Source organism: Mustela erminea, chromosome 14 (assembly GCF_009829155.1).
Source record: "Mustela erminea isolate mMusErm1 chromosome 14, mMusErm1.Pri, whole genome shotgun sequence".
Lineage (NCBI taxonomy): Eukaryota > Metazoa > Chordata > Mammalia > Carnivora > Mustelidae > Mustela > Mustela erminea.
In genome coordinates, this window is record NC_045627.1 from 82867024 (window position 1) to 82892124 (window position 25101).

Below are 25101 nucleotides of genomic sequence, written 5' to 3' on the forward strand. Positions count from 1 at the left end.
GGAGCCGGCTTGTTCCTTATTCACCTAAGCCACACGTCATTACCTGCATTCTCGTGCCTGCAAGACCACTTCTTCCAGGGCAGACTGGGCCCGGATGTGCTGGAGAGTGTCCCTCTCCTGGCGGGCCCAGGCACAGGCCTCCGAGCTGGGGCTTCTGGCTGCGGTCGGCCTCATGAGTGGGAGCCGGTGTTTGGGCAGCTGGGTGGTCACGTCTGGAACCCCGCCTCCTTCAGCAGAGGGGTACAGGGGAGAGGGACTGTTACTTCACCAGTGGAGTCAGTAGAAGGTGGCTTTGTCCTTCTGGGCAGAGCCAGTGTGGAGAGGAGCGACCCAGGCCCCTGGCCATGTCCTTGCTTGTCCCTGTTGTGGGAAAGAGAGCGGGCAGCCAGGTGGAGGCTCTCTTGAGCACAGCTTTGTGACCCCAGCGGGATTGCAGTCCCCAGACCCTCAGAGTGGCCGGGAAGGGGGTCCGACCTGACATGGGGAGCAGATGGTCCAGGGGAGCTGGGAGGGGCCAGTGAGGGTGTGGCTGGGGGGTGCCCATCTCAGCTGCTGGAGGGTGGATGCTTTCAGGGCAGCGGGAGTTTCTGGGAGCTCCCCCTCCATTCCTGGTAATGCCCTTGGCCCGGTATTATGTTGGCTGCCACGTGATAATTTCAGATTTTTGCCCTTGAGGTGGCTGCTTTGCTTCCAAGCCAAGTGCGTGCCTTGGAGGTGCCAGACAGGCTGGAGGTAGGAGGAGAGAGGGCTTGCCAGCAGCAGGCCTGGTCACAGACTGCCCAAGGGGAGGTGGAGAAACAGACCCGCAGACCAAGACAGGGTGCCAGGCAGGGAGGGTGGGAGAGGGCTTCTCACCAGAACATGCCTGCCTCGGGGTTCCTCCCTTCCTAGGGCCTTTTTGGCAAGTTAGTTTCTCTTATACTCAGGCTCATGAGATGAAGTCCCAGGCCTGGTGCGGCAGCTGCAGGAAGGTGACAGGTGCTCCGAGTCTAAGCAGATCGTGTAGTGCTGTCTTCTGCTTGGTTTCTGTCTGTCTGTCAGTTCATCCATCCGTCCATCCATCCACCCACCCGCTCAGCATACAAGTCCTGGGTTGAATCTGTGCCCTGCCCCATGGGTGAGGTGGTCCAGGGGGAGGAACGTGGAGTTGGAGAGATTTGCCTCTGCCCCACTGAGGATCTGTGTGACCTCAGACAAGTTACTGGACCTCTCTGAGCCTTCGTACACTAAAATCTTTTAAACGAGGCTAGTCATAACTGCATCCTGGCATTAACTGTGTAACTGGCATTAACTGAGTAAACGAGGTATATGGAGAGTGTGGCTCAGTGCTTGCAAACAGGAGCCATTTCAGCAATGTCGGCTCTCTGCTGACATCCAGTCGCGCTGGGAGTGCTGGGGCAGAGGAGACAGAGACAGACACAGCGCTAATACAGCATGGCAAGTGTCCCACAGAGTTGAGAATAGAAGAATAGAAGAGCCAGAAGAAAGCACCTGGTCGGCCTGGAGAGGCCGGGGATGCTCTGAGGGGTGAAGAAGGCCAGGGTGCTTCAGAGGGGAAGCACAGGGGCCGCGGCTGGATGGGCGGTGGAGAGGCCTAGCAGATTTAGGCAGCAGGTCAGGGCAGGCCTGGACCCCCTGGGGCCGGGGGAGCACAGGTGGTCGGGGGTGGGCGGTGGGCGGATTTGGAGGGCCTGCAGCCAGGGTCCCGGAAGTTTGCTGGGACCCACGATGTGCAGGGGGGATCGTTTCCCCTTTAAAGCAGGAGAGAGTCAGGACCCAGGTGAGTTGCAGGGGTGGAGGGGGGATGGAGTGGCGATTAGAGGCCGGAGGTCACAGGACCACTGGAGGTTGTCACCATGGTTCAGCTGGGAGGCGACGGTGGCGGGAACATGGGTGGAGGCTGTGGGGGTGTAGAAGATGTGAATCTGTCCTCATGGCTTGCATGCTTTCCTTCCTTCATTCACACATGAATGTCTGTTGAGCTTCTGCTCTGTGCAGGCCTCTGGGGGTATAGTAGTGATTCCCACGCACCGGGGCCACACTCTCCTGAGGGGACTCTGCAGGGGCAGGGACTCCTGGGCTAGGTTGTGATTCTGGGGTGGGGGGAGCTCCCAGGCCAAGTCACCAGGGACCCTGGGCTCGGCACCAGACTTTCCTCCCCGTGCTGCCCAAAGCTGGGGCTCAGGAGGGGAGGGGTGTAATCTGCCACGGGGTTCCATCCAGCATGCAGTCCTAGCTCTTTCTGTCTTGGCTACAAGGCGAAATGGCTGGCTCTTCAGGGATGACTCCCCTACTTTGTGCCCCCAGTAAGTACCCCTGCTCCTGACTTCAGAAATCCATCTCACTGAGCATCGTTGCCTGGTGACTCTGCAAACCATATGGCCCTGCAGCCTTTCTGGAGTTTAGATAATGGGGCTTCCCTACTCACCATTTTTATTGGCCCCATGTTAAAGAGGGGCAGACTGAGGCCCAGTGAGGTCAGGACCTTGCCCGAGGTCACAAGTTCCTGGAGCAAAGTTGTGGTAGGACCCGTTTTGGTTGGTGTCTCAGCAGACTCCTTTTCCAGGAAGCCTGCCAGCTGGATGAGGAGCTCCGGACTTGGTGTCCCGGGGCTGCTGTGAGAGTCAGTGGGGACAGAGGGCCTTCTTGCTTTTCCATGAAACAGCCGCAGCGGCAGTCGTAGCTGATGCGTATTGAGCACTTGCTGTATGCTTGGCACAGCTGTATGAAGAACCTCTTATCTGTTATTTCATTTTTGCAATATCCATGTTGATGGGAAGTTCCAATTTATTTTTGTTACACAAACGAGAACACTGAGGGCCAGAGGGGCTTGGTTACTTCTTTGGGTCAGCTTAAGGATTCAGGTGAATGAGCAATTTCTCCTATTATCCATGAATCTTTCGGAGTTAGGTGAATGAGGAAGAGAGTCTAATTCGAACCTCGTTCTTGGGCACCCAGCCTTCCCCATCTACCCTAGGGGGATGATACCCTACGATGAGGGGGTCGGGGCAGGCCCTTCTGGAAAGAGATGTTGACTTCCCAGAAACAAAAGGGCCCCCTCCCCCCGCCCCCATGTTGGGGATTGGAGGCATATTCCCAGGCTGAGCCATCCCAAAGCAGGAGCCCTTCATCTCTTCTTGGATTCTTCACTTGAGCTGCAAAACCATGTAAACGTACCATGCGTTTATTCTGTGTCAAAATTGAAAAGTAATCAGCCTCTGAAAGCTGCTAGGAGACCTGGTGGGGCCTCTCCGACATTTCCTTAAAGTCAGCGGCATGGAACTGGGTCAGTCTGTCCCGGCAAGACTGTCTTCACGTGGACAAGTCAATTCCTAAAACTCTGAGTGTTTAGAAGTAATCCCTTCTCTTCAGACACCGTTGCGGGCTAATTGCATCCAGCGACGACTAGACAGGGCGCGGGAGGAATTACACAGACCCACTGGGAGGGTTACGAAGAGGGAAATATTTTGAGGGCTTGGTAATGCACACACACACGCACATCTGTGCACACGCACGGGGGTGTACACACATGCGCACACACGCACGCACACTCGTTCAGTCTCTCCTCAGATGTTATGCTAATTAAGTATCAGTAGGTGCTCGTGGATGCTATTTCTGGCCCAGCCCTTCTGGATTTCTCTTCTCTCCCGGAGCCTTGAGTCAGCAGTTCTGGTCCTCAGCTCCTGGCTTTCTGTGCGTGGCTCACAATTAGGGCAGCCCCACGCCAGGCTCTGTGTCCCTGCTCTTGAGGCTCGAAAGGGATGCCCCCCAGACCAGCTGACCACCTTGCCCTGCGAGGGGGCTGCTGCTCCGGCCGGGACTTCAGGAGGACCCACCCTCTGTTTAGAGTGAGGGAAGGAGTGAGACACCCAGAGCCTCTGAATGTGCTTGTCTGTGTTTTCATCTGGGAAGCCTTGCCCGCCCCCGGGATGGCGTCTTTGGAGCCACAGGGAGAAATCCTCTCCCCCTGTAGACGGTGGGACCTGGAGTTCTCAACCCAGTCTGGCCCTCCAGTCTGGCTGCAGAAACTACTCTGCTGCTGATTCTGGCAGCCGGGACGGCCCCTCTCTGTTTCCACCTGAATGTTCTTCTTTTTCCCCGGTACCAAGTAGCCTCTAAAACCAGTCCGCTTAAGCTCTGGAGGAACTCTGTGGATTAACACATCGGCATTCAAACTAAGTACAGTATTTGAGCTCTTAACAGGCACTGGAAAGTGCTTGTGGAATTTTCTGTTCTTGGAACTATTTCCTGGAGAAGAAAGGGAGAGAACGCTGCTTATGTTCTCCGTCCAAGAGAGAGGCGTCTGGTGCGGCACGTCGCTTGTTTCTCTCTTCCCAGGTTTGAGGGGAAACTTGACTTTATTTCTAAGTACGAGCTTGAACATTGGAGGTCAGAGTTTTGTTTGGCCCGTGACCACTTCTGGGCACCCAGTTTTTGCCTGGGACCTTAAACCTCCTTTGTAAAAGTTGTGAGAGGAACAGGTCTGGAAAAAGACAGCTGGTACCTGAGAAAGGCCACTTAAAAATGAATCTGCTTAATAAGTCAAAGTTTTATGGTAATAGCACGGAAGGGGTTTAACTGCAACTTTACCTTGAAAAAAGAAATGAAGAATTATGAAAACGGTGAGTTTTATATTGAACCAGATGTAGGCTTCCATGATAACTGGCTACTAGTTAGAACGAACAAGGAAGTCTGCCCCAATTTTTCTGCCCGGTTTTCAAGGTCGTGTGTTCCTTATGTCACGTTTGAGTCTCTTCTCCGTAACTCCTCGGGGCCTCAGCAGTTCACTGATGGGCTTCTCTCTGCTCCTTGAGCTTGACGTTCCCTCTTCAAAGCCGCCTCCTCCTTCATGCTCCCCAGCTTCTCTTGCGCGGCTCACAGATGGCCACCTGTCACAGCTTCCCGTGGAAGGGCGTCCCACCTTCCTCAGAATCCGGTTCACTGACCTCACGGGGTCCTGCATGTTCTGCCAGGTGTAGGCTTCCTGTGCCGTCAGTGGCATTCTGTATTTGCCCCAACAGTCGTGGAGAGACAACTGGCAGAGACTTTGGAAGCCAAGAGGGGCTTCCTTCCCTACTTGAGGGGAGCACCGAGTCTGTAAGTGGTTGCTTCATTGCTAAAGACCCTGGCAGGCTGACCTTTCCTTTCTCTTCTATAACCAATTTGCCTTAGCACCATGGATGCTTAGAGATGCTTTCAGCGGGATGGGGCAACTCAAGATATATCCTCCGGGGACTTCTTCGCTTTCTGATCTTACTGACTGCTGCAGGGAGCTGAGTAGCGGCAGCTCTGCTCACAGGGGCAGCCCGATGGCACGGAACATTATATGGGTGGAAGGCTGTTGTCAAAGGCATGGTCCACCATAGTCAAGGTCTCTTGACAGAGGGCCCACAGGAGAGAGTATGTTGAGAATGGCAGTCACGAGACACCTGCTCATCCGTGGAGTGACTTTTTTTCCCCCCAAACCTGCTGGGTTTAATGAATTATGTAACTGCTTGCGATTGTTTCCCTTTTTGCCCTGGCTGTTGGGAAACTTAGGGCCAGACTTGCAGCTTATTCCAACAAAGGCTTCAATAAGTATTTCTGGAATAACCTCACCCTCTCTGGCTTTTATACACCTTTTCTAGCCCAATTTCTTTTGTGCTCTTTTGAACTGCAAGCTTAAATCTTTTCTAAATTTAGGTAGGTATTATTTCCTAAAAAAATGATCTCAGGAGTTCTCCTACCATATCCATCTCAAACGAGCTGAATGAATCTGGTAAAGAGAGAAAGATTTCGAGGCTCTTATTTCGTCTTCTCGGATGTGGTGTTTGTGTTACTGACTCCTCCTCCATGATGAGACTTCTTGGCACTAATTGAAGTTTTGTGTAGACCTGGTGTTTTCTGCACCAGCCTGGCTGCCTTTCTTCTCGTGGGCATCAAAGATTAACATTGTAACCTGCGTTGGTAATTTTGAAACAAAAGTAAGTCTCATCTCTCTTTACCCATTTCTCTTCTAGCACATTTTGGGGTGCCTTTCTGGGTGTGACAGTGAACCCCTCAATCTCCATTCTTGATCATGACAGAATTGAAAGGATTTACCCCCTGAAGGGTAGTCTTTAGAGCTGTCTTTGCTTGGAAGGAACTCTGGAAGGTCTCATGTGTAGATCTGGTATGAAATTGACAAGGAAAACGTATAGTAGATAGCCCTTTCCAAGAAGAAAGAGAAAGAACTTTCTGGAAGAGATGGGGTTTTACCTGAGCTTGTGCTTCAGCCTAAGAAAACCACTCAGGCTCCTAAGCGCAAGCATATGAAGTTGAATGTTGGAGTCTGGAAGATGGTTAGGTACCCGTGGCCCCGGAAATGGAAGAACCCATCGGTCTTCTCCCCTTTCTCTGCTCATCAGATGATTGAAGACTTTTGCCAGGACCTCTTCCCACGCCCTCTGAGGTGTCCCCTGCACGAGTTTATGGAGCCCTGGCTGTGCGTAGGGTGTGCTGCAGGGCTGGAGAGCAGAGTGCAGGTGCAGACACGTGGATACAGTGGGATGAATGGTGTGAGCAAATGCCAAGGCTCTGACTTGCCAGTGGTTGAGAGAAGTCTGAGGCTCAGCCGGGACTCTCCCTCCCAGGAGCTGGCCCAGAGCTGGGGCTGATACCCAGGAGGCATCGAGAGAGCTGAGAAGGTGGGGAGGGGCTCCTCCATGGCAATGAGGTCACAGGGAGGACCCTGCTTGCTCAAGGTCCCGGGTGGAGTGAGTCACGAGATCAAGGCCAGGATGCGGAATTGGGACGTCTTCCCGAAGGCTGTGGTCAGCTTTTGGAGCAAGTTTGTGTGACATAAAAGCTATATCTCCAAAGCCCAGAGAATGGAATCCCAGATCCGTAGATCCTGGTGGGGAAAGTGCCAGCAGTGTGCCATTCCTTGCCCCCAACCCCACCCCAGTCCTGTTCCCTGGCCAGTCCTGCCGGTCTCAGACTCCTGTTCACACTTGGATGTGGAACTTGGCCACACGGGAGGCCTGAGATGGAAGAGCTCCCACCAGCTGGAACCTCGGGGGAGGGCAGTGAGCACAGAGTTGTGGGACAGGACGTGGATTTTGGGGGTCCCCAGTGGAGGAGCGAGTTGCCAGCAGGCAGTGGTGGTCCTGGCGGAGCAGGAGCCTGGCTGGAGTTGGGCTCCCTAAAGAGAAGGTGCTCATGCTTTCCCTGCAGTCTCCACCGCGGGACGGTGGACGGTGGGGAAGGCCGGCGACTGGAAGAAACAGGACCCGGGCCATTCTCCATCTGTGTTTACATTCTTCGTGCTCTCCAGATGGATTTTTTCTGTGATCTGACCTACTTTTCTTTAGTGTGTGTGCTTGGGCTAATTAGCAGTGCAGGGGTCCATCGGTCCTGTTTGGAAAGCGTGGCTGCTATGGCAACTGGAGACTTCTCCGAGGCCGCAGGCCAGGACAGAGCCGCTCCAGTGTGTGTTTCCTGGGGTATCAAAGATGCTTCAAAGGGCTCGCCCTTCTGGACTGTAGCTCAGTCCCTCGGACCTCACTGGCATTTAAGAGTCTCTACCAGAGTTTCTCTCAGTTACAGAGGTTTGCTCATCTTTCCGCGATGTGTCAGTAACCTGAGGATAGGCTCCTCTTACTCAGCATTTATAGGTCAGTACATGGCAGGTGTGTTGATATGTGTTGAATTGCTAATAGTTTTAGAAATGATGGGTGTATCCCTTGATGTATCTAGTTTTCTCGGGTCTGGGAGACATCCTGGGAGGGTTGGTAGGGGAGCCCGTTGCCTAAGTGGGCTTAGCCTGCATCAGGGTCCCAGAGTATGTGGCCCGTGGTCCAAAGGCCCCAAGAGCGGCTGAGCTCAGGATCTCTTTGCGGCCATGGTTAGGAGCTCCAGGGATCACTGGTTTGCTCTGGAGGGGAAATGCTCTGCTCGGGGTGGCCCAGGTGAAGTCTGGAGAACGGGCTGGGAATGAAGAGGTGGTAGGGAAGGAAGGACCAGCCGGGCCGCGTGAAGGCGGTCCCTCCCGGAAGGTTCGGAGTCCACAGAGGGGAGCCACGGGCATGACATCTGTAGCCTCAGCCCCCGGTCCCCACCCCACTGGGTGCTCCGTGCGGGCGCACGTACCTGAGGGAGCGAGTGGTTAGAGCACTAACTGCTTGCGCTTTAGTAATTCCAGATGGAATCTGTGCTTTGTCACTGTACAGACTCATGATTTAGCCTTTGTGGAATGATCTGGGTGGGACAGGGTGAATCGGGGAGGAGGGGGAGGCAGGGGACAGGCAGGAGTGGGAGGGACAGGCAGGAGTCGTCTTTGAGCAGGACCCTAACCCAGGGCTGGGTCCGCAGAGCATCAGCGTGGGGTCCAAGCTAAGCAGCTTGTCTTGGGCGGCCTGGGCTGCTGTGGCAAAAACAGCACGGTCTGGGTGGCACAAACAGAAACACATACGGCTCCCAGTTCTGGGGGCTGCAAGGGTGATGGCATGGCTGGGTTCCCAGCCAGAGCTATCTCACTGGTTTGCAGAAGGCAGCCTTGTTGCTTGTCCTCACCTGACAGAGAGGGAGAAAGGGGGTGGGGGAGACCAGAGTGAGTGCACAAACTTGGGACGCACCTGCAGCCCACAGCAAGACCTTGTGTTTCCAGAACAGCTCTCCCTCCCCCCACTCCCCTTTTCTCATTTTACATTTTCTGTCGGCTCAGTTACTAGATGACCAAATCTGTTTCAGTTGTGTGTCAACTAAGCAGCAAGAAGTAGTCAGTGAGGGCGTGAGCCCGCCGTACAAGCTCACCTTGTGTGGATTTGTGTGGCATCGCCGGTCCCCGTGTTGCACTTGTCTCTGCCCTGGTTCTTGGGGGGTGTTTTTGGCCTCACTGAGTTGGTGGCAGCCTGTGAAGTGTCAGTGGGCCCTGACGTTAGAGTTGTTGGGACTTGAAATAAAAGCAACTCATTTTATTGCTTCTCTGTTTCCTTTATGGCACTGACTTAGGGGAAAATGCTTCTCATAAAGAAGGAAAGAAAATTAGCACTGCTCAGCACCAGTTAGAGTCCTGCTCCTGGGACCCTATGTATACACATATATTATTTGATTTAACTTCCCAATATCCTGCAAAATAGATGCTTTCTCTCTTTTGCCCGCTGGGGAAGCAGAAGATCGGGATGGTTAAGTGGTTGGCTCCAGGCCACCTCACAATGAAGGAGAAGTCAGGATTTGAATTCCGGTCTCATTTCAAAGCTCTCTCCAATTTCTTGCAGCGAACCCCTGCCTGCGAGGGGCAAGGGGGATACTTGGATGGTTCTGTGCTCTCGTGTGTCACGAACGGAAAAGCAGATGGGTTCTGATTTTGCTTCTTCACTGCTGTAGTGCCAAGTTTGGCTCAGGGCCATACTCTCCATGCCCAGGGAAGGGGTTGCTTTCCTTAAAAACCCAAGTCTAGGTTAGGGCTTTTGGAATCTTCAGCTCCCCGTGATAGGGTTGCTGGGACTCCCAGTGGCCCACAGGGCCCAAGAGATGGGCTGTCTAGTGGGAAGCAAAGCCTCGGGGCACTGGAGGGGAACACATGGCAGGATCCCCAAGCCCAGATGACACCCTGCCCTGGCAGTGAGTGACGAGCAGCCAGAAGTTGCTCTCCAGAGCAAGCCTCCTCCACCTTGACAGTGACCTTCCCTGCAAGAGGGACACAGTCATTAGCCGTCTTCATGGAAATGCAAAAGTAAACCTTCTCAGCGTTTCCTGGAAATTTCATGTTGCTGCGTCCTGGGAAACAGTTTTGATTTTTCTGGCTTTTTGTTTGATACTAATCTTAAACAGGCACAGAGGAAAGGCAGCCCACCATGAAGTCTAGTACGCTTCTGACATTATGAGCTGCAGACTGCAAAGGTCCTGTCCACATATCCTTGCCACAGTTTCAGAAAACACTCAGGGCATTGGAGGACATTTTCAGATGCTTTGAGCAGTTCTGTTTTCGTTTTGTTTTTCTTTTAACCCCAGTTTAGATGCATGTTAAGCTCACCACGCGGCGGAAGGCACACTGGGAAAGTGTAGAAGGGTTTTCAACTTACCCTCAGGGGCTCACTTTAATTCCCTTGTCTGTGTTTGGAGCTCTGAATGCAGTTGCACAGAAAGCAGAACAGGGGCAAATGGTCAGGTTCCCAGGTGTGCCCCGAACCTCTGAACCTGAGACATGAAACCCTGCCCTAACAGCTTTTGGTGAGAAGGCGCAGGGGCCCCAGCCTTGAACCTTTCTGAGGTAGCTGGAGCCAGGTGGGGGCCCTGGCTAGGTAGGCATTGTTGTCCTAGCCAGGCTGTGGGGTGGGTGCTGGGGACACCACCATGGGATGTGTTTAGAATCACAGAGATGGGCCATTGGTTGCAGGTCACAGCAAGCCGTCTTTTCCCTGGACACCTGGTGGCCTGGCCTGGGCTTATCAGCTTTCCAGGCCTACAGTTAGGATGAGCACTTGCTTAGGGCCTCTGTGTGGAGAATTCACCTGGTGGCCAAAGGTGGGGTTGCCCACCCCATGGCAGGCCCTGTGCTGCTTTCTCTCCGCCTTGCCCACCGTCCGCATTGTGTCTGCATTGTGTGAGCAAATTGGAGGCCGGGCCTGGGCTCTCTTGTGAGCAGGGGGCCAGGCCCTGGAAGCGCCATGGTAAACAAGCTTCATCGGGCTCACGCCTGGCAACGCTGTCCCCCCACAACCAAGGAGGCAGAAGCCGGCAGTGGGAAACCGCACACATCTCATCCATTTCCCACTGCAGCCTGTTTACCTGCCCTCTCCCCCTGCACACACACACCCCAGGACCGGGAGGTTTCTTTCCCTTCCTCCTGGAAGGATGAGCCAGCCAGGGTGAGAGTACCCCCACTTCTCTCTGCGGTCAGCCAGGCGGAGACCACCACGCCCCTCCCCCTGCCCCCCCTCCCAGCCCACAGTGCATTTGCATTTCAAAGCCACACAATGCGGGCGGTCGGGGCGAGGCTGGGGGAGGCTGGGGGAGGCTGGGGGAGGCGGCGTGGGTGCCGAGGGAGGGCGAAGACCCGGCCCGTTTCCGGAGGCTGCGTCGGAGCTTTGTGGAGATGCAGGCGTCGGGGCGCTCGGCGGTGATGACATCACCGTGTCACACACAGAAGCCGGTCTGCCGAGGGGTTTAGGAGCAGCTCCGCTTGGACCACACCGGCGCTCACGCTCACACTCGCGCGCCCCGGGCAGAGCCGCGCGCGCCGGCCACACTCGCGCACATCTTAGGCGCGCGCCGGCCACACTCGCGCGCACACTTCCGCGGCGCTCGCTCCCCGGGCTCCGGCTCGGGCCCTCAGCCGCCGCTCCCCGCCGCCGCCGCCACGGATGCCCGCAGCTGCTCCCATCTGCAGTGCAGCAGCCCCGGCCGCCGGCCGGTCCGCCCCGGCTCCCGGCTGCAGGAACCGCGCCAGGACGCTGGCCCCGCTCGCGGCTAGTGTGCTCGCCAGGGCGCAGCGAGGATGGGAGGGTCGCAGTCCCTGCAGCCAGTCCCAGCCAGCGACCCGAACCTGGAGGTTTCTGAGGCAATGTAAGTGCTCCGCCGGGCCAGCCCGGAACCTCCCCCCGCCCCATCCTCCTCCCCGGGTGGAGGAGAGGCTGCCTGGGCTTTGTTAGTGTCGAGTCTCCTGATGCGGGGGCAGCCTGGAACCGCGGCCGGCCCAGGATTCCCGGCAGCCTTGCACGGCTTTGCCTGGTGGCTGCTCCTTGTAGCATTTGGTGCTCGCTCTGGAATGGGCATCTGGCAGCGCCAGGATACTGCCCCACCCCCACCAAAGGAGGCGGGGGACAAAATGACCCTCTGGCGTTCGATTTCAGTTCAGCAGGCCAGTGCATGTTCCGGGGCTCCTACCGTGGGCATCTTAACTCTGCACCCCCGGCACAGTGGTATTTCCTGCAGCGGAACGGCCGGGCCTCTTGGGAAGAGCCCCTGAGTGTGGCAGCTTGGTGGCCATGGAGACAGACCAGTTTAGGGGCAGCTGGCCGCGTGGCCGGCAGATGGTGTGGATCATGGCTAGTGGACATTCAGTCCTCTTAGCCTAGGCATCCACACTCACTCCGATGGACCCTGTTGGGGCCGAGGCTGCTTGCTATTATTTGTGAAGCCAGCCCAAGTCTTGTCATTGGTCCGCTGGTGGAAGCCGGGTTTGACTGTGCATTGATTCAGGAACCGATCTTTTCTCTAAACCACAGAGCTGATTTGCCCAGAAGTGGCCTTTATCCTGGCTGGATGTTAGTTGGAATTGCCATTTCTGTATGGTTTGCTCCATTTCCTCCCCAGGCATGTCTGGAGGATGGGGCTTACCGAGCCGATCTGGCTGCCAGGGGCACCTTTCGGCAGCTCAGGCTTGTGTCCAGAGTGGGCCTTCCCATCCCTGCCTTACCCATTCTGCTTTCCCAGAGAGAAGAACGTGTTTCAGAAAAGAGTATTTTGGGGGAGTTTGGGGGTGGGGCAGTAGGTAAAGTGGTTGGTTGGTGAGAACCATTAATGTGTTGATTAAACGATAAGCGGGGCTTGGTCTGCGGGTGTAATATGGACCGGGATAGTAGGATCCCGGTGCCATGTGGGGCTTCCTCCTGGGCCCCGAGCCTGGGCTTCAATGAGGAGCTGTCTCAGGGCGGTGATGTCATGCGGGGCTGAGCCTCATGGTTTTCCAGGGTCTCTTTAGCCATAGTTAGGAGCAGGTGTGCACCGATCATTTGTCTTCATCCTTGTAGCTTGGGAAAGCGTCATCTTACAACGGGAGGCCCATCAAGCTGGAGACTTTTTTTTTTTGATGCCATGAGCCCTGGACTACGCCTACCCTGTTTCTCGTCCATGTGTAGTATTGTTAGATGCGTGGAAATACAAACCACCGTGAAAGGTTCCAGCCTGGGCAGAAGAGAACAATTTCAACCTATTTTTTTTTAAGTCTCTAAACTGGAAATCAGTGAGTTGGGGGGTGCGGCGGGGGGGGGAGTCTCCAGCTAGCTGGTATCTGGTCTCACGCCTGTCAAAGAGCAGACGGGACTTGGAAAAGACAATGTGACCACATGTTTGGGAAAATACGCTCCTCAGCCATTGGAAATTGAGCTCACCAGCCTCTAGTAGCCCCGCCCTCTTTCCTCATCGAGTTAACAAATGACCCTGTACTCTGTTGGCTGAGGGCTGAGTTTGGGGGAGATTCTGTTTTAGGCAGAAGCTGCCTTTTGGTAAGGCCCCTGAGGTTCTGCCTAGTGGGGATAGTGGTGTTGCAGTGAAATCTCCAGTAGGACCGGCCACATTGTGCTGGGAGCCGCTTATCAGTATTGTCTGTTGATTTCTTCCCCGTGCACCAGCCCGGGGCGTCTCTCCCGGAAGGGCTGCTTGTGCAACGTCTCTAAATATGGGTCTGTAGGATAGTCGCTCACAGATCCCACTCTCCATTCCCCTAACCTTTTTTTTTTTTTGCAATGAAGAGAGAGGGAATGTTCAGGGCTGGTGCCATGTCTAGCAACTGCTCTTCTCTAAAATCCCAACTCTGCTGTCTCAGTAATCAGAGCTTGTTTTTCCAGTACAGGGTCACTCATTTCCAGTCCAGAGGTTTAAAAAAATGTGTTAAGAGAGCACCCCTTTTCTGTACAGGCACAAGGCTTTCACGATAGTCTGTATTTCCATGTGCCTAAAAACGTGCATGTGTGAGTAATACAGAACTCAGGGCAGCACCTGGTTCAAGGAGGAAAAAGGAGGTTCTGCTGTTGTGGGGGTTGCGGGGATGGAGGCGGACTCGGGGTGCACACCTGCGGAGACACCATCCATGAAACCTGGAATCCAGGGGGACCATTTCTCCTTTTTCTCTGTGGAAAGGTGGGCCTGAGCTGGGCCTGTGCAGAAGAGTGAAACCCAAGGACCGAGGGAGGCAAGATGATCTGGAAGTGCCTGCAGGAATTTTGTTAGTTCCAGGATGTCTTTCCTTCTGATTTCAGGTTTGGGGGGCCTTTGGGCAGCTTTTGTAGCCCCAGCTGGTGGTGTCTCTCTGTACAGAGTGCAGTCTGGTAAGCAGGTCGGGGTGGGGTAGGTGAGTCCTGGGTCTCCTGCTTGGTCTGGAGGAGCAGGAAGGCCCTTGGTGCTGGGAGGTGGGGCAGGGGCTTGGAAGCTCTAGCACTGACCCTGCCTTTGCTCCTCCCGGGGTGGTCCCCAGACTCTGCATCAGCTTCGCCCAGGGGCTTGTTACAGATGACCTCAGCACCCCCCCTCCCCCACCAAACTAGCTGAATCCAAATCTCCACTTGGCCGGAGTTTGTTATTTTTTGTTTTTTGTTTTTGTTTTTTTTTTAAGATTTTTAAAAATATTTATTTGACAGAGATCACAAGTAGGCAGAGAGGCAGGTGGGTAAGTAGGCTCCCCACTGAGCAGAGAGCCCCATGTGGGCCTTGATCCCAGGACCCTGAGATCATGACCTGAGCCAAAGGCTTAACCTACTGAGCCACCCAGGCGCCCTGAACCAGAGATTTGTAAAGATGCCAGGTGAGTTGTATGTAGAAAAGGGAGTTTGAGAAGCCCCAAGCTAGCTAGGCATCTCCGTCCTGGTCCCTGAGGAACTCTGACCACTTCTGGGCTGCTTCTTCGCTGTCCGGGAAAGAAGGTCTGGTAGCAGCAGTAGCCCCTGTTTCCAAACAGAACAGGAGTGGCTCGGAGAGAAGAAATCCTCTGCAGAAAACACTCCTTCCCAGCGTGGATGGCTGGACAGTGCGGGATTGGGGGTGGGGATGGGGGGGAGGGGGCAGGAAGTGCTCCAGGGATCGTGGCAGCAGGGCTGTGGGTTCGACTGGCCGCTCCTGCCTGTGCCTTCCCTCCCCGGCAGCCCCTTGTGGCTCAGCCTCTGCTAAGTGCAGCAGCAGGAAGTACTTTACCCTTTGTGTGGTTGAAGCCGCCCCCACCCCGCCCCCTTTCCCAGGGCTCCGATCAGCTAGGGGAACCCGTGCCGCCCATGCTCCTGTAGATCAGAGTAGGAGGGCCAGGCCAGGTGGAGAAACGCCAGGAAGCCAGGAGCAGCCGGCCTTGGTGGGGGTGGGGGGGGGGAAGGTTGCACATGGTGGCAGGGACGCAGCGAAGGTTTTACGCTCCTCTCGGACTAAGAGAACGATGTCGCCTTGGCCAGGACAGGAGAACTGGATTGGGAGCCTGGGGGAAAGTTGATGAGTTCGGGCTGCGGTTTGATGAGCAGGTGGGATGAGAACAGTAACTGAGACAGTGGCCAGGCCAGGGAGAACTTGTGGGTGGACCTCAGGGGGCCCGGGGGTGGGGGCAGGGGACAGACCTGTGCACCCATCTGAGTCACAGATGAGAAAGCAGAGGAAGCAGAGACTTGGGCCCTTCCTTTTCCTGTGGCTCCCGATCCTCCGTCCTGTCTTTCCATCTGGGCGGCTGTTCAGTCCCCACCTGCCTCCCGGGGTTTCTCAGAGGGGAGGACCCTTGTCTGTGAAGACTCAGAAGACAAGAGCACCGGGCTGTGACAAAAGTGGGGACACTATGTGCCTGGAAATTGCTGTCATTTCAGTAGCTCAGAAGGGGCCGGAGAGGGCTGCTGGAGCTCCTGATAAGGATCAGTCTTTAGGCCTCCCTGGATCTTTCTTGAGGTGACCCTTGGCAAAGTCATTTCGCTTAAATGACAGCATCCCTGCTGTGGGCTGCAGGCGAGGATGGACATCCTGGCTGTCCAGCTCCAGGAAGCGCCTTTCACTTTGTATATTAGCGCTGGACGAAATTTAGTAGTTTTGTTCCCCCGACCCTCCGAAGGCTGGGCAACTGGGCGTTGCCCGAGTCCTGAAGGAACCTGCTGGGGACTCTTAGTTCAGGTTGCTGGGACAAAAATACCACAGCTGGGGGCGCTTCAACAGCAGACCCTGATGGCTCTGGGTTCTGGGGGCTTCAGGTCCCAGGAGGTCAGGGTGTGGACAGATTTGGTGTCTGGTGAGGACCTTCTTCCAGGTTTACATACGGTTGTGCCCTCGGTGCTTCCCTGGCCACAGCGAAGGGAGCAGAGATTTGTGGTGGGGGAGAGAGGGGAGGAGGATGCTGGAGGAGGGAGAGGGAGTAGGGGGAACGGGGGGGGGGAGAGGGAGAGATCTGTGTCTTCTTTGAAGGACACTGACACCATTCACGAGGACTCCACCCTTCTGACCTAATTACTTCCCTCAGGTGCCACGTCCAGATGCCAACACACTGGGGATTAGAGTTTCAACAAATGGATTATTGCCAGGGGCGGGGGGGGGGGGGTTGCAAAAACATTGAGTCCAATAGCAGGTGCTTTTCCTTGGCTTTCGTTCCTAGATGCGTCCAGTATGGCCCCTGTTGCCCTTTACTGCTTTCTCTGTGGGGCTTACCTGTAGGCTTTCTCTAAGGTGAGCTGACGGCCAAGAACATTCCAAGGCCCTCCAGGTAGCTGCCGGTTGCCCGGGAACTCATGCTGTCCCTTTCTGCTGGGGCACTGGGCTGGGGCGCCGCCCACGGGATGGTGGGGTGAGGAGCCAGGACGGGCGAGCGTTACCTCTGGGTCAGTGGAGTCTGGGCCACTCTCCCCGCCTTGACCCTCAGCCCCGTCCCCATGTTTCTTTCCACGGTCTGTGGGTTCTTTCTGTGGCTCTGTCTTTGGTTGCCTAGGAACCACTTCAGCCAGCAATGTGATTGGCTGTCCTTGCCAGCAGTGTGATTGGCTGTCCTTGCCAGATGGATTGCCTGAGATGGGCGAGTTCCTGGGTAAGCAAAGGATGTTGAATAATTCCCTCCTCTCCCCTTAAGATTGATGGTGAGGACTTGGGCACTGCACACAGTGGCTCCGTGAAAACCAGTTGTTCGTGGGCTAATGCTTGGGTTTCAGCCTGGGTGGGAGTCCTGGGACGTGGGACTGGCTGGCCTCGAAGAGCCGACTTAGCCCGAGTCGCTTGCACACACCCACCCTTCGTGGGCAGTCGCTCAGAGGACACTGTTTGTACTTACAGACTCAGGTTAGGCGTTGTTTCTGGAGAGCAGGTGTGTGCTGTTTGCGTCACGGAACATGGAAACAGAGCTGGATGCTGCAGTGGGAAAGCCGAGAGTGAGGGGTTCTGCAGCCCCCGGCCCAGCAGACTAGATTAGCAGAAACTTTCGTGTGCTGGGTGTTTCCCATTATAGAACTTTTATATCCGTGAATCCTATGAGACACGCACTTCCACCCCCATTTTATAGGTGAGGAAACCGAGGGCTCTCTGAGGTTGGGAGAGCAGTCGGGGGCTCGGCAAACATTTTCTGTAAAGGGCTGAAGAGTAAGTACTGTGGACTTTGCAGGCCATATGGTCTTTGTTGCAGGAACTCAGCTCTTCTGTTCAAGTGTGAAAGCAGTCACAGGCCATTAGTAAGCCATTGTTCTAGGCAACCCTATTTACACAAGCAGGCGGTGGGTCGTAGTTTGCTGACCCCCTGCCCCTGGTCATACAGCTGGTTGGGGTGGCACAGGGCTCCGTGTCCCCCTATCCTCATGACCGTATATGAGCTCAGGGATCCTCAAGTCTTTGGCCTGGGCCAAGCTGATGTCTCTCTCTGCTCTCCCCAAGATGTCTCATGGACTTGAGTACTATTACTTGAATACTATTACATACCAAGAACGCCTGGTCTATACCCTCCCCTCTCCTCTGAGCTCCAGCGGCTCATTTCGTGTCTCCTCTCGGGTTTCTGACGGAGAGCTCGGGCTTTGAGTATCTAAAACTTAACTGATGACTTTCCTTCTCTCAAACACAAATAACCTATATACGCACCAACCCAGTCCCAGTGCCCCTCCCTGTCTCAGCGCACGGCTCCCTAGCCAGCCAGCGGCTGCACCCAGAAACCTGGTAGTAAAGTCTGGTCTTCTCTTCCCTCTCCTTCCTTCTTCCTTAAACAGCCTGGATCATGGCCCTTCCCTGTGTCTGCCTCCCATGGCTTTCCATCTGAAGTCCTAGCTTCCCTGTGTGGGGGAGGGTGCTGCAGGACTGGCCTCCCACCTCCCCTTGCCAGCTGCTCTCCACCCACACTGAGCACTTGTCAACTCTTTGAACATGCAGTGCTCAGCCACCTCAGGGCCTTTGCACGTGCGGTAGCTGGTCCAGAAAGCATTCTGCGCTGTGCTGGCCGGACTGACTCCTTCTCCAGCTTCAGTCCTCCATAGCTTTTTCTGCCATTACTCTCCAGTGCTGTCCAGTAGAACCTTCTGGGATGATGGAAAAGTTGTATAATCTGCACGGCCCAGGATAACCGCCACCTAGCCACATGTGGCTTTTAAGCCCTCAAAATGTGGGCAGCCCCTCCAAGAAACTGGATTTTAAATTTTAATTGAAATTGCTGCGTCTGGCAGGAGACAGTTGTGTTGGACACCACAGCTCCGTAGCCTTCTCCTGTGTGAGTTCTTTGTAATTCTCTGCCTGTTGGTAGTTATTTGCAGTCTCTTTCCACGGGTCTCGTCAGAATGGAAGGATCCTGAGAGCGTTCTGTTTATCCTGCTTGTCCCCAGTCTCTCACACAGCACAGTACATGCTCGCTAAGTGTCTCGTTGAACGCATATAGCACAGTCATAGGCACACTGAGCCCGCGGAGGGGGACCTGCAGCGGGGACTTGGGGGGCAGTGGGAGCTTGACTGGACCTCAGGTGTTAAGGTTCTCCGGGCCCCATGTGAGGACTGGACCCACGGCCGCAGGGACAGCCAGTTTGGTGATCGGCCTGCCTGTCGCCACCGTGTGGTGACACAAGAGCCAGCCAGTGCTACTGGCTGAAGGATGTGTGACCCTGCCTAAATGCTGTCCCAGGAAAGTGCACCATGGCTCGGCGGCCGGCAGGTCAGCTCCGTGACAGCTGGGGCCTCTCTCCGGCTCCCTTTCTCCCCTTGCACATGGTTTGCTCTTCTTAGAGAGCTGTGCGCTCAGCTCTGCGCTCTCTCTGGCCATCTCTCGGCAGGTGTCTCTTGCCGCCTTCATCTCTTCCACCTCAGGAAGCCTCTTGGCAGCTCCTGCCTGAGCTCCAGAGGCTTCAGAGGAGGCTGGGGCAGCGGCGGGGGGCGGAGGGGAGAGTGTGGGGGGGGCGGCAGAGGGGGAGCGTGGAGGGCAAACCGCAGTGGATTCCTTTTGTTTCTGTGTTCTTTTTTTTTTTTTAAAGATTTTATTTATTTATTTGACAGAGATCACAAGCAGGCAGAGAGGCAGGCAGAGAGGAGGAAGCAGGCCCCCCGCTGAGCAGAGAGCCCGATGCGGGGCTCGATCCCAGGACTCTGAGATCATGACCTGAGCCGAAGGCAGCAGCTTAACCCACTGAGCCACCCAGGCGCCCCTGTTTCTGTGTTCTTAACCCTTGCGAAGGAGAGCAGCTCCCGGGGCCAGGAAGTTGGGTCTTCTGCACAGGTTCTGCCCCGGCTGTGCAGGAAAGTCCCTGCAGGGCTGGTGGGCTTCCCAGAGCACGTTTTGCACCTGCCAGCCCTCCTGATGGCGAAAGGTTGTTTCTGGGTTGGCCCCTTCCACGGTTTCCTCTGCTTCGTCCTTGAATGGAGGCAGGAGCAGCCTCTGGCTCCAGGCAGGGGTGGGAGCAGCCCCCGCCCTCAGTTTTCTCCGTGTCCTTGTGCGGCTGAGAACGCAGGCCGACTGTCGGGCCCAGGGTGCTGCTCTCAGCATTCGGGCTTCACTTACTCCAGGGTGTTTGTGGAGACCCAGAGTCGGGGAATTTTAGAGCTGAAACGTCAGGATCTTAGAAGTCATGGGGAGCCTATTTTTGCCAGAACGTTGTTTCAGATCCCACAAGCCCATCATTTGTGAAACACCACTGGGGCCTTTCCTGCTGATCTTCATTCAGAGAGTCTGGCAGTCATTTGAGTCTCTTCCCGTTAACTTCCGATTTGCTAAAAAATATATTTTTAGATGGACTGTATCGTTTGATGAGCAGGGACTGGGGCTTCCTCCCAGGGCAGCAAAGTAGCTGAGACTGCAGATTCTCTCTCCCCAGAGGAAGGCAGTGGATGGTTAATTTGGGGATAAAAATGATGGACCGTGGACCCATGACCGTGGCCTACCCTTGTGTCTTAACTTGTGTCTTTGCCCTAAAGTATCATTTTTTTTCTGATTCCTTCCATCTCCTCAGGGATGCTCAAACGATCAGTTTCCAAAAAAGGTGGTTGTTTACCAGGTTCATCCTGAGTGGGACTTGGCTAAAGATAGACCATTTGTTGAACTTGAAGCTTGGCATCTGTTAGAGCTTGGGCTGCTCTTTGTCTGGGCTGGGGGAAATACTCAGGGGAGCAGAATGTCAGAGTAAAAGTTCCCAATCCGTGTGTGGCTGGCTTGCTTTTGGGGGGAGCGGCGTTTCCCGAGGCTCTCCCCGCTAAGCGCCATCTCTAATGGGGATCAGGTCTGGGTCTCTGGAACTCCAGGAACAGTCTGGATCAAAGGGGCCCAACTTCTGAGAGTTGTTCCCCTTAACCATTCATCAGGGCCCTGGTGGAAGTTCATAATGGCTAATTGTTCTGCTGAGGGAGGCATGCCTGGAAGTGGGAATATTTTCCAGGAAGAAGGCTGGAGAGGCTGGCTTTACTTTAGGGAAAACATCTGTACACACGTAGGTCATGCGTGGAATTTCCTGGCCCAGCCTCGTTCTGAGGAGAATCCTGGGACTGTGTTCCTTTCCTCTAATGCTCAGGGGAGAGAGAATGGCCCAAAGGCACACTCTGCAGGGCAGGGCTGTGGGGAAGAGAAGGTCTCCCACAGCATCAGTGTCTGAGGGACCCTGCTCTTGGGGAAGAAGGTGGAGGGGCCTGGGCGTAGAGTGTGTGTGAGGCTGTGGGGCCGGAGCACAGGGCCAGTCCGGCCGCTGAGGCACGACAGCCCGAGTCTGCTGGGCGTTTTGACTCCTGAACCAGTGACTGGCAACGTTTGTAAGTGCTGGATGGGAAGTTTTGTGACCAGGAGCCTGGGATCTGGTAGGGTGTCCCTGGGCAGAGGTGTACCTAGAATGTTCCTTCCTCAGAAGGGCTTTGCCTGTGGACTTAGCCAGGCACCTTTGGTGGAAGGTGTGGAAGCAAACCATTCAGAGTAACTTAAAGACCAGAGGTCTCCTGTGTCTCCTGTGACCAACACGTAGGGTTCTTCCAGGGATAGTTACCAGGACGACTTTGGAAAAAAGGACCCTGCTCCCTCCTTCCCCTCTGGAAGAAAGCTCCGAACCACCTAAAGTGATAGGGTTGGTGGCCTTTAGGATCATTCTCTGATGTCCAACAGGGGACCTGCCCCTGAGACTACCCGAGGCGACCCCTCTGACCTGGCACCCTAGCTGCTGGGGGAGCTGGGTGCCGCAGCCCCTGGTACTGTCTGCACGGACCTGGACACACCAGGGCAGAGGGGCGAGGAAACTGGGGAGCACTGGAGTGCGCGGCTGGTCTGTGATGGATCTTGAGCCGCTCAGCTTACATCTCCTGCCCTAACTGGGATGTCTCGGGAGGCAAGCCTGCTTGGGGACAACTCAGGTGTTTTGACACCTGTAGTGAATATCTTTAGTGACCAGGCTTGAGAGACGTGACCTGAAGCCCAGGGAAGGGGAAGGAGCAAGAGGAGGAGGACAGTTACATCCGACTGGAAGCTTCCAGCAGTGTTTTCCTGCTGATTGTGTCTGATGCTAGAGAGAGGTGGGGACAGAGGGAAGGGGCTCCAGGTAAAAAAGGACGAGGTATACTGTGGTGGAAGGTGGGGCCTGACGGTGCTGTCTGTGCGGATGAGGGAAAGTGGGACTTCGGAAATGAAGACGTGTTCGTGCCCCAAGTCTGTCACGTCCAGTTGTTCTAGTAACAGATGGGGGAAGAGCCTGTCGGAGCCAGCCCCTCGCTGGGATGTAACTCTCAGCACCCCGCCTGACTGTACAATCCAGGGGCTGCCTCCAGACTCTGGGGCCACCTCAAGGTTGAGCTGGGGCCCTGTGGTCACCAGCCACCTGCTCCCATGCACAGGACCGTGGACGGGGGCCTGAGCGGAGGCTGCAGCCAGCAGAGCTCTCCTGGCCTCTCTCTCCCTCCCTCAGGGAGGCCCTGAGTCCTGTCCCTTCACATGGCCTCCGTGGGCCAGGGCAGGGTTCTGTCTCCTCACTGGATGACTGTGTGACTGTGGGTCCATGTCTGTGGCCAGTGCACTGTAGTTGGACCAGAGAGCCGGGCGGCATTAAGATGGACAGGATGCCTGAGGAACAGACCCACTGCTCCCAAGAAAACATGGGGAGAACGTGCTCACCACAGACAAGCCCAGCTCCGCTGTTAGGAGCAGCACGAGATTCGACAGAGGCCACCTTGAAAAGCTAGCGGAACGTGGCCCTGGCTCAGTGCACAGCTGTCCTGGGTTCCCGGACGTGTGCACTGCCGGCCGACTCTGTGCCCGTGGAGCCTCGGTCACGACATCCGCACGGTGGGGTTAGCACCCCCGCCCCCTCCCCGTGGCTGGGAGATTCTGCAGCTGGAGAGAGGAGGCATGGTCATGCTGGCGATGCTGGGGAGCACATGCACATGTTTGTGAAGTATTCTGCTCATGGGTTTTTGTTTGTTTTAATATAGCATAATTCCTAGTGAAGTCTGGGGAAGAAAACCCTGAAATGCTGGCACATGGTGCCAAAGGATGCGTTAGTATCACTCCCCGAGAAAACTCCGTAGTGCCTGTGAAGTGGAAAAGAAGGTCCTGAACGTTGGAAACCAGCCCGCTCGGATGGGCTTTCTCAAATAATGCCCTTCCGTCCTTGTGTTCGCTTTCCTGGCTTTACGCGGTGCCTTTCCCAATTTATGCTCAAAATAGGTTATGTTATGTTATGTTATGTTATGTTATGTTATGTTATGTTATGTTATGTTATGTTATGTTGTTATGTTGTATTATATTGTTATGCTACATTTATTATATGTTGTGTTATATTTGTAATTTCCTGAATACTGCCTTTCCCCCATCTCCATATGTGACTACCTCTTCTAAAACTCAGAGCTTAAATTCCTGGCATGGTGTGTGGGAAGGAACCAGAGGTACGGGGGTGATGGGTAAAGGCTTGCCTGGAGAAACTATAAATTACCCAAATCTCAGGGGCCTTGGGAAGTATTGCCCTCATACCCAGGTGTAATATTTGATTGGTTTAAAAATATATATATATATATAATATATGTATATATAATATGTATATATATGATGGAATTGGACCAGTCAGGTTGTAAGATAGAAAAATAGAAGAAGCCGGGGCGCATAGGTGGCTCAGTGGGTTAAGCCACTGCCTTCGGCTCAGGTCATGATCTCAGGGTCCTGGGATCGAGCCCCGCATTGGGCTCTCTGCTCAGCAGGGAGCCTGCTTCCTCCCCTCTCTCTGTCTGCCTCTCTGCCTGCTTGTGATCTCTCTGTCAAATAAATAAAATCTTTAAAAAAAAAAAAAAATAGAAGAAGCCAAAGAGGCAGAATGATGGCTGGGCCCTTTGTACCTTGGAGGCCACTGTCACGCACAGACAAAGGAACCGGTATGCAAAGAGCTCACAGTGTCCTGGGGGAGGCTGATGTTGTGCACCCCAAACATGCACTTGGGTGTTTTAGGCATTGGGACGGACACTTTAGCGTCCAGTGGAGATAAAGTAATGGAGGGCTGCATGGAGGAGGGGCCATCCTGCTGAACCTTCCTGAGCAGGTGTCTGTTGGGCAGGAGGGCAGCCAGGTGGAAGGAACAGCAAGAGCCAGTGCAGAGGGGCCGGGAGGGTCCTGGGGGGCTGGGTGTGGGGGACTAGAGGGAAATTGCAGGGGCCAAATCTTGGAAGACCTCGCAAGTCGCACTAAGGAGTTTGGGCAGCCGTGGGCAGCCTTTGATGGAGGAGTCTTGTGACCAGATTTGGGTGTGTGTTCAAGGGGCAAGGGAGAAGACAGCCCACCTTTATTTCTTTATTATGTTCCTTGTCACATAAACTGTAATTCTGAGTTTCCAGATTTGCCACTGAAGATACTGGGCAGCCTTATTCATAGACTTAAGAGCCTATCTTCCTCTTTAGAGCTGTTTGAAAACTGGCTTTCCTGAAATTCTCCCCCGAGGTCCCTCCTAGTTAATAAAGAACCTTCTAGTTTTATGCCCCCATAGATAACGGTTTAGTGCCTGCACGGCTGCCCATCTGGGGGCTGTTTGGAGTAGGCAGGGCTGTTCTTCAGGGGACAAGAGGACATCTGTGCAGGGCCCACGATTCATCCCGACTGAGTGAATATACAGCATCATTTTACTTGGATCTCATTATACGTGTAGACAGAAATAATTTTTTGGTTTTTTTTTTGTCTTTTTCCTGAGAAAATGTATGGCTTTGTAGCTAGCCTCGCAGATATGAGCTGCTTAAAGGGCTGGTCTGACCCCAGGAAGCCAGGATGTGTGTGCGATTGGCTGGAGCAGGTCGGCCCCCAAGGGAGGCAGCGGTGGGAACTTGAGGAATTTGGAAGGAGCCATGGTGGCTGGAGGCGAGAGGGAGAGAAAGGCAGCTGCGTGGGGGAGAAGCAGCTCTAGCAGGGCGAGGGGCCTGTGCAGGGGGCCTTTTGGAAGCGATAAAAGGAAGGGAGGCTCCCAGGTGAGGTTTTTGAAGCAGGAAGGACAATGCCCAGGCCTGGCAGCTGCGAGGAAGCCATGGCATTACTCCGCAGCGGGAAGAAGGGATTTAGGGGACGGAGTGGAGGTGGGGCTGTCCAGGCACCAGGGTCCTGCTGCAGCGCCAGACCCTGGCTGGGCACTTGGAATTCTCCCAGGAGATGAAGGAGCAGCATCTCAGGCTTTGAGAGGCGCCCAAGCCTGGAGTTCACCCCAGGCGTACGTGTCAGTAAGCAGCGGGCGTTTTCTCCTGTGTGGGACCTGGAAAGAGCTGGAAAGCATTTGATGCACGGGGAGGGGAAGGTCCGGCTCACCTCTGGTTGCCCCGCAGACGAGCCCCCGTTCGTTACCTGCTCGAGCACCAAGTATCTGTCCCTTGCTCTGTGTGATGCTGGCTCTCTCTTCCTCTTTCTCTTTCTCTTTCTTTCAGAGGCATTGCTCCCACATCCTGGGGTGAAAGTGGTGTCCAGGGGGGAAAGCGAGGATTTGCGGGGCCTCCGTCTTGAAATAGCACATAGGAGAGTGTCTGGTTCTT

At 54.9% G+C, this 25101-nt stretch overlaps 1 protein-coding gene across 8 annotated transcripts in view; it reads left to right on the forward strand.

Moving 5' to 3' along the window:
• The window catches only part of TACC2 (transforming acidic coiled-coil containing protein 2), a 203079-nt gene that overhangs the window by 117431 nt on the left and 60547 nt on the right, over positions 1-25101 (forward strand). For 2 of the 8 annotated variants that reach the window (XM_032311900.1, XM_032311901.1), the window contains exon 1: positions 11050-11526. The exons of the other annotated variants lie outside the window; for them this stretch is intronic. In XM_032311900.1, coding sequence (XP_032167791.1) covers positions 11459-11526 — 68 coding nt within the window. In that variant the 5' untranslated portion in view covers positions 11050-11458. Of the gene's footprint in view, positions 1-11049; positions 11527-25101 lie in introns of those variants that run through there. 8 annotated transcript variants of the gene reach the window in all.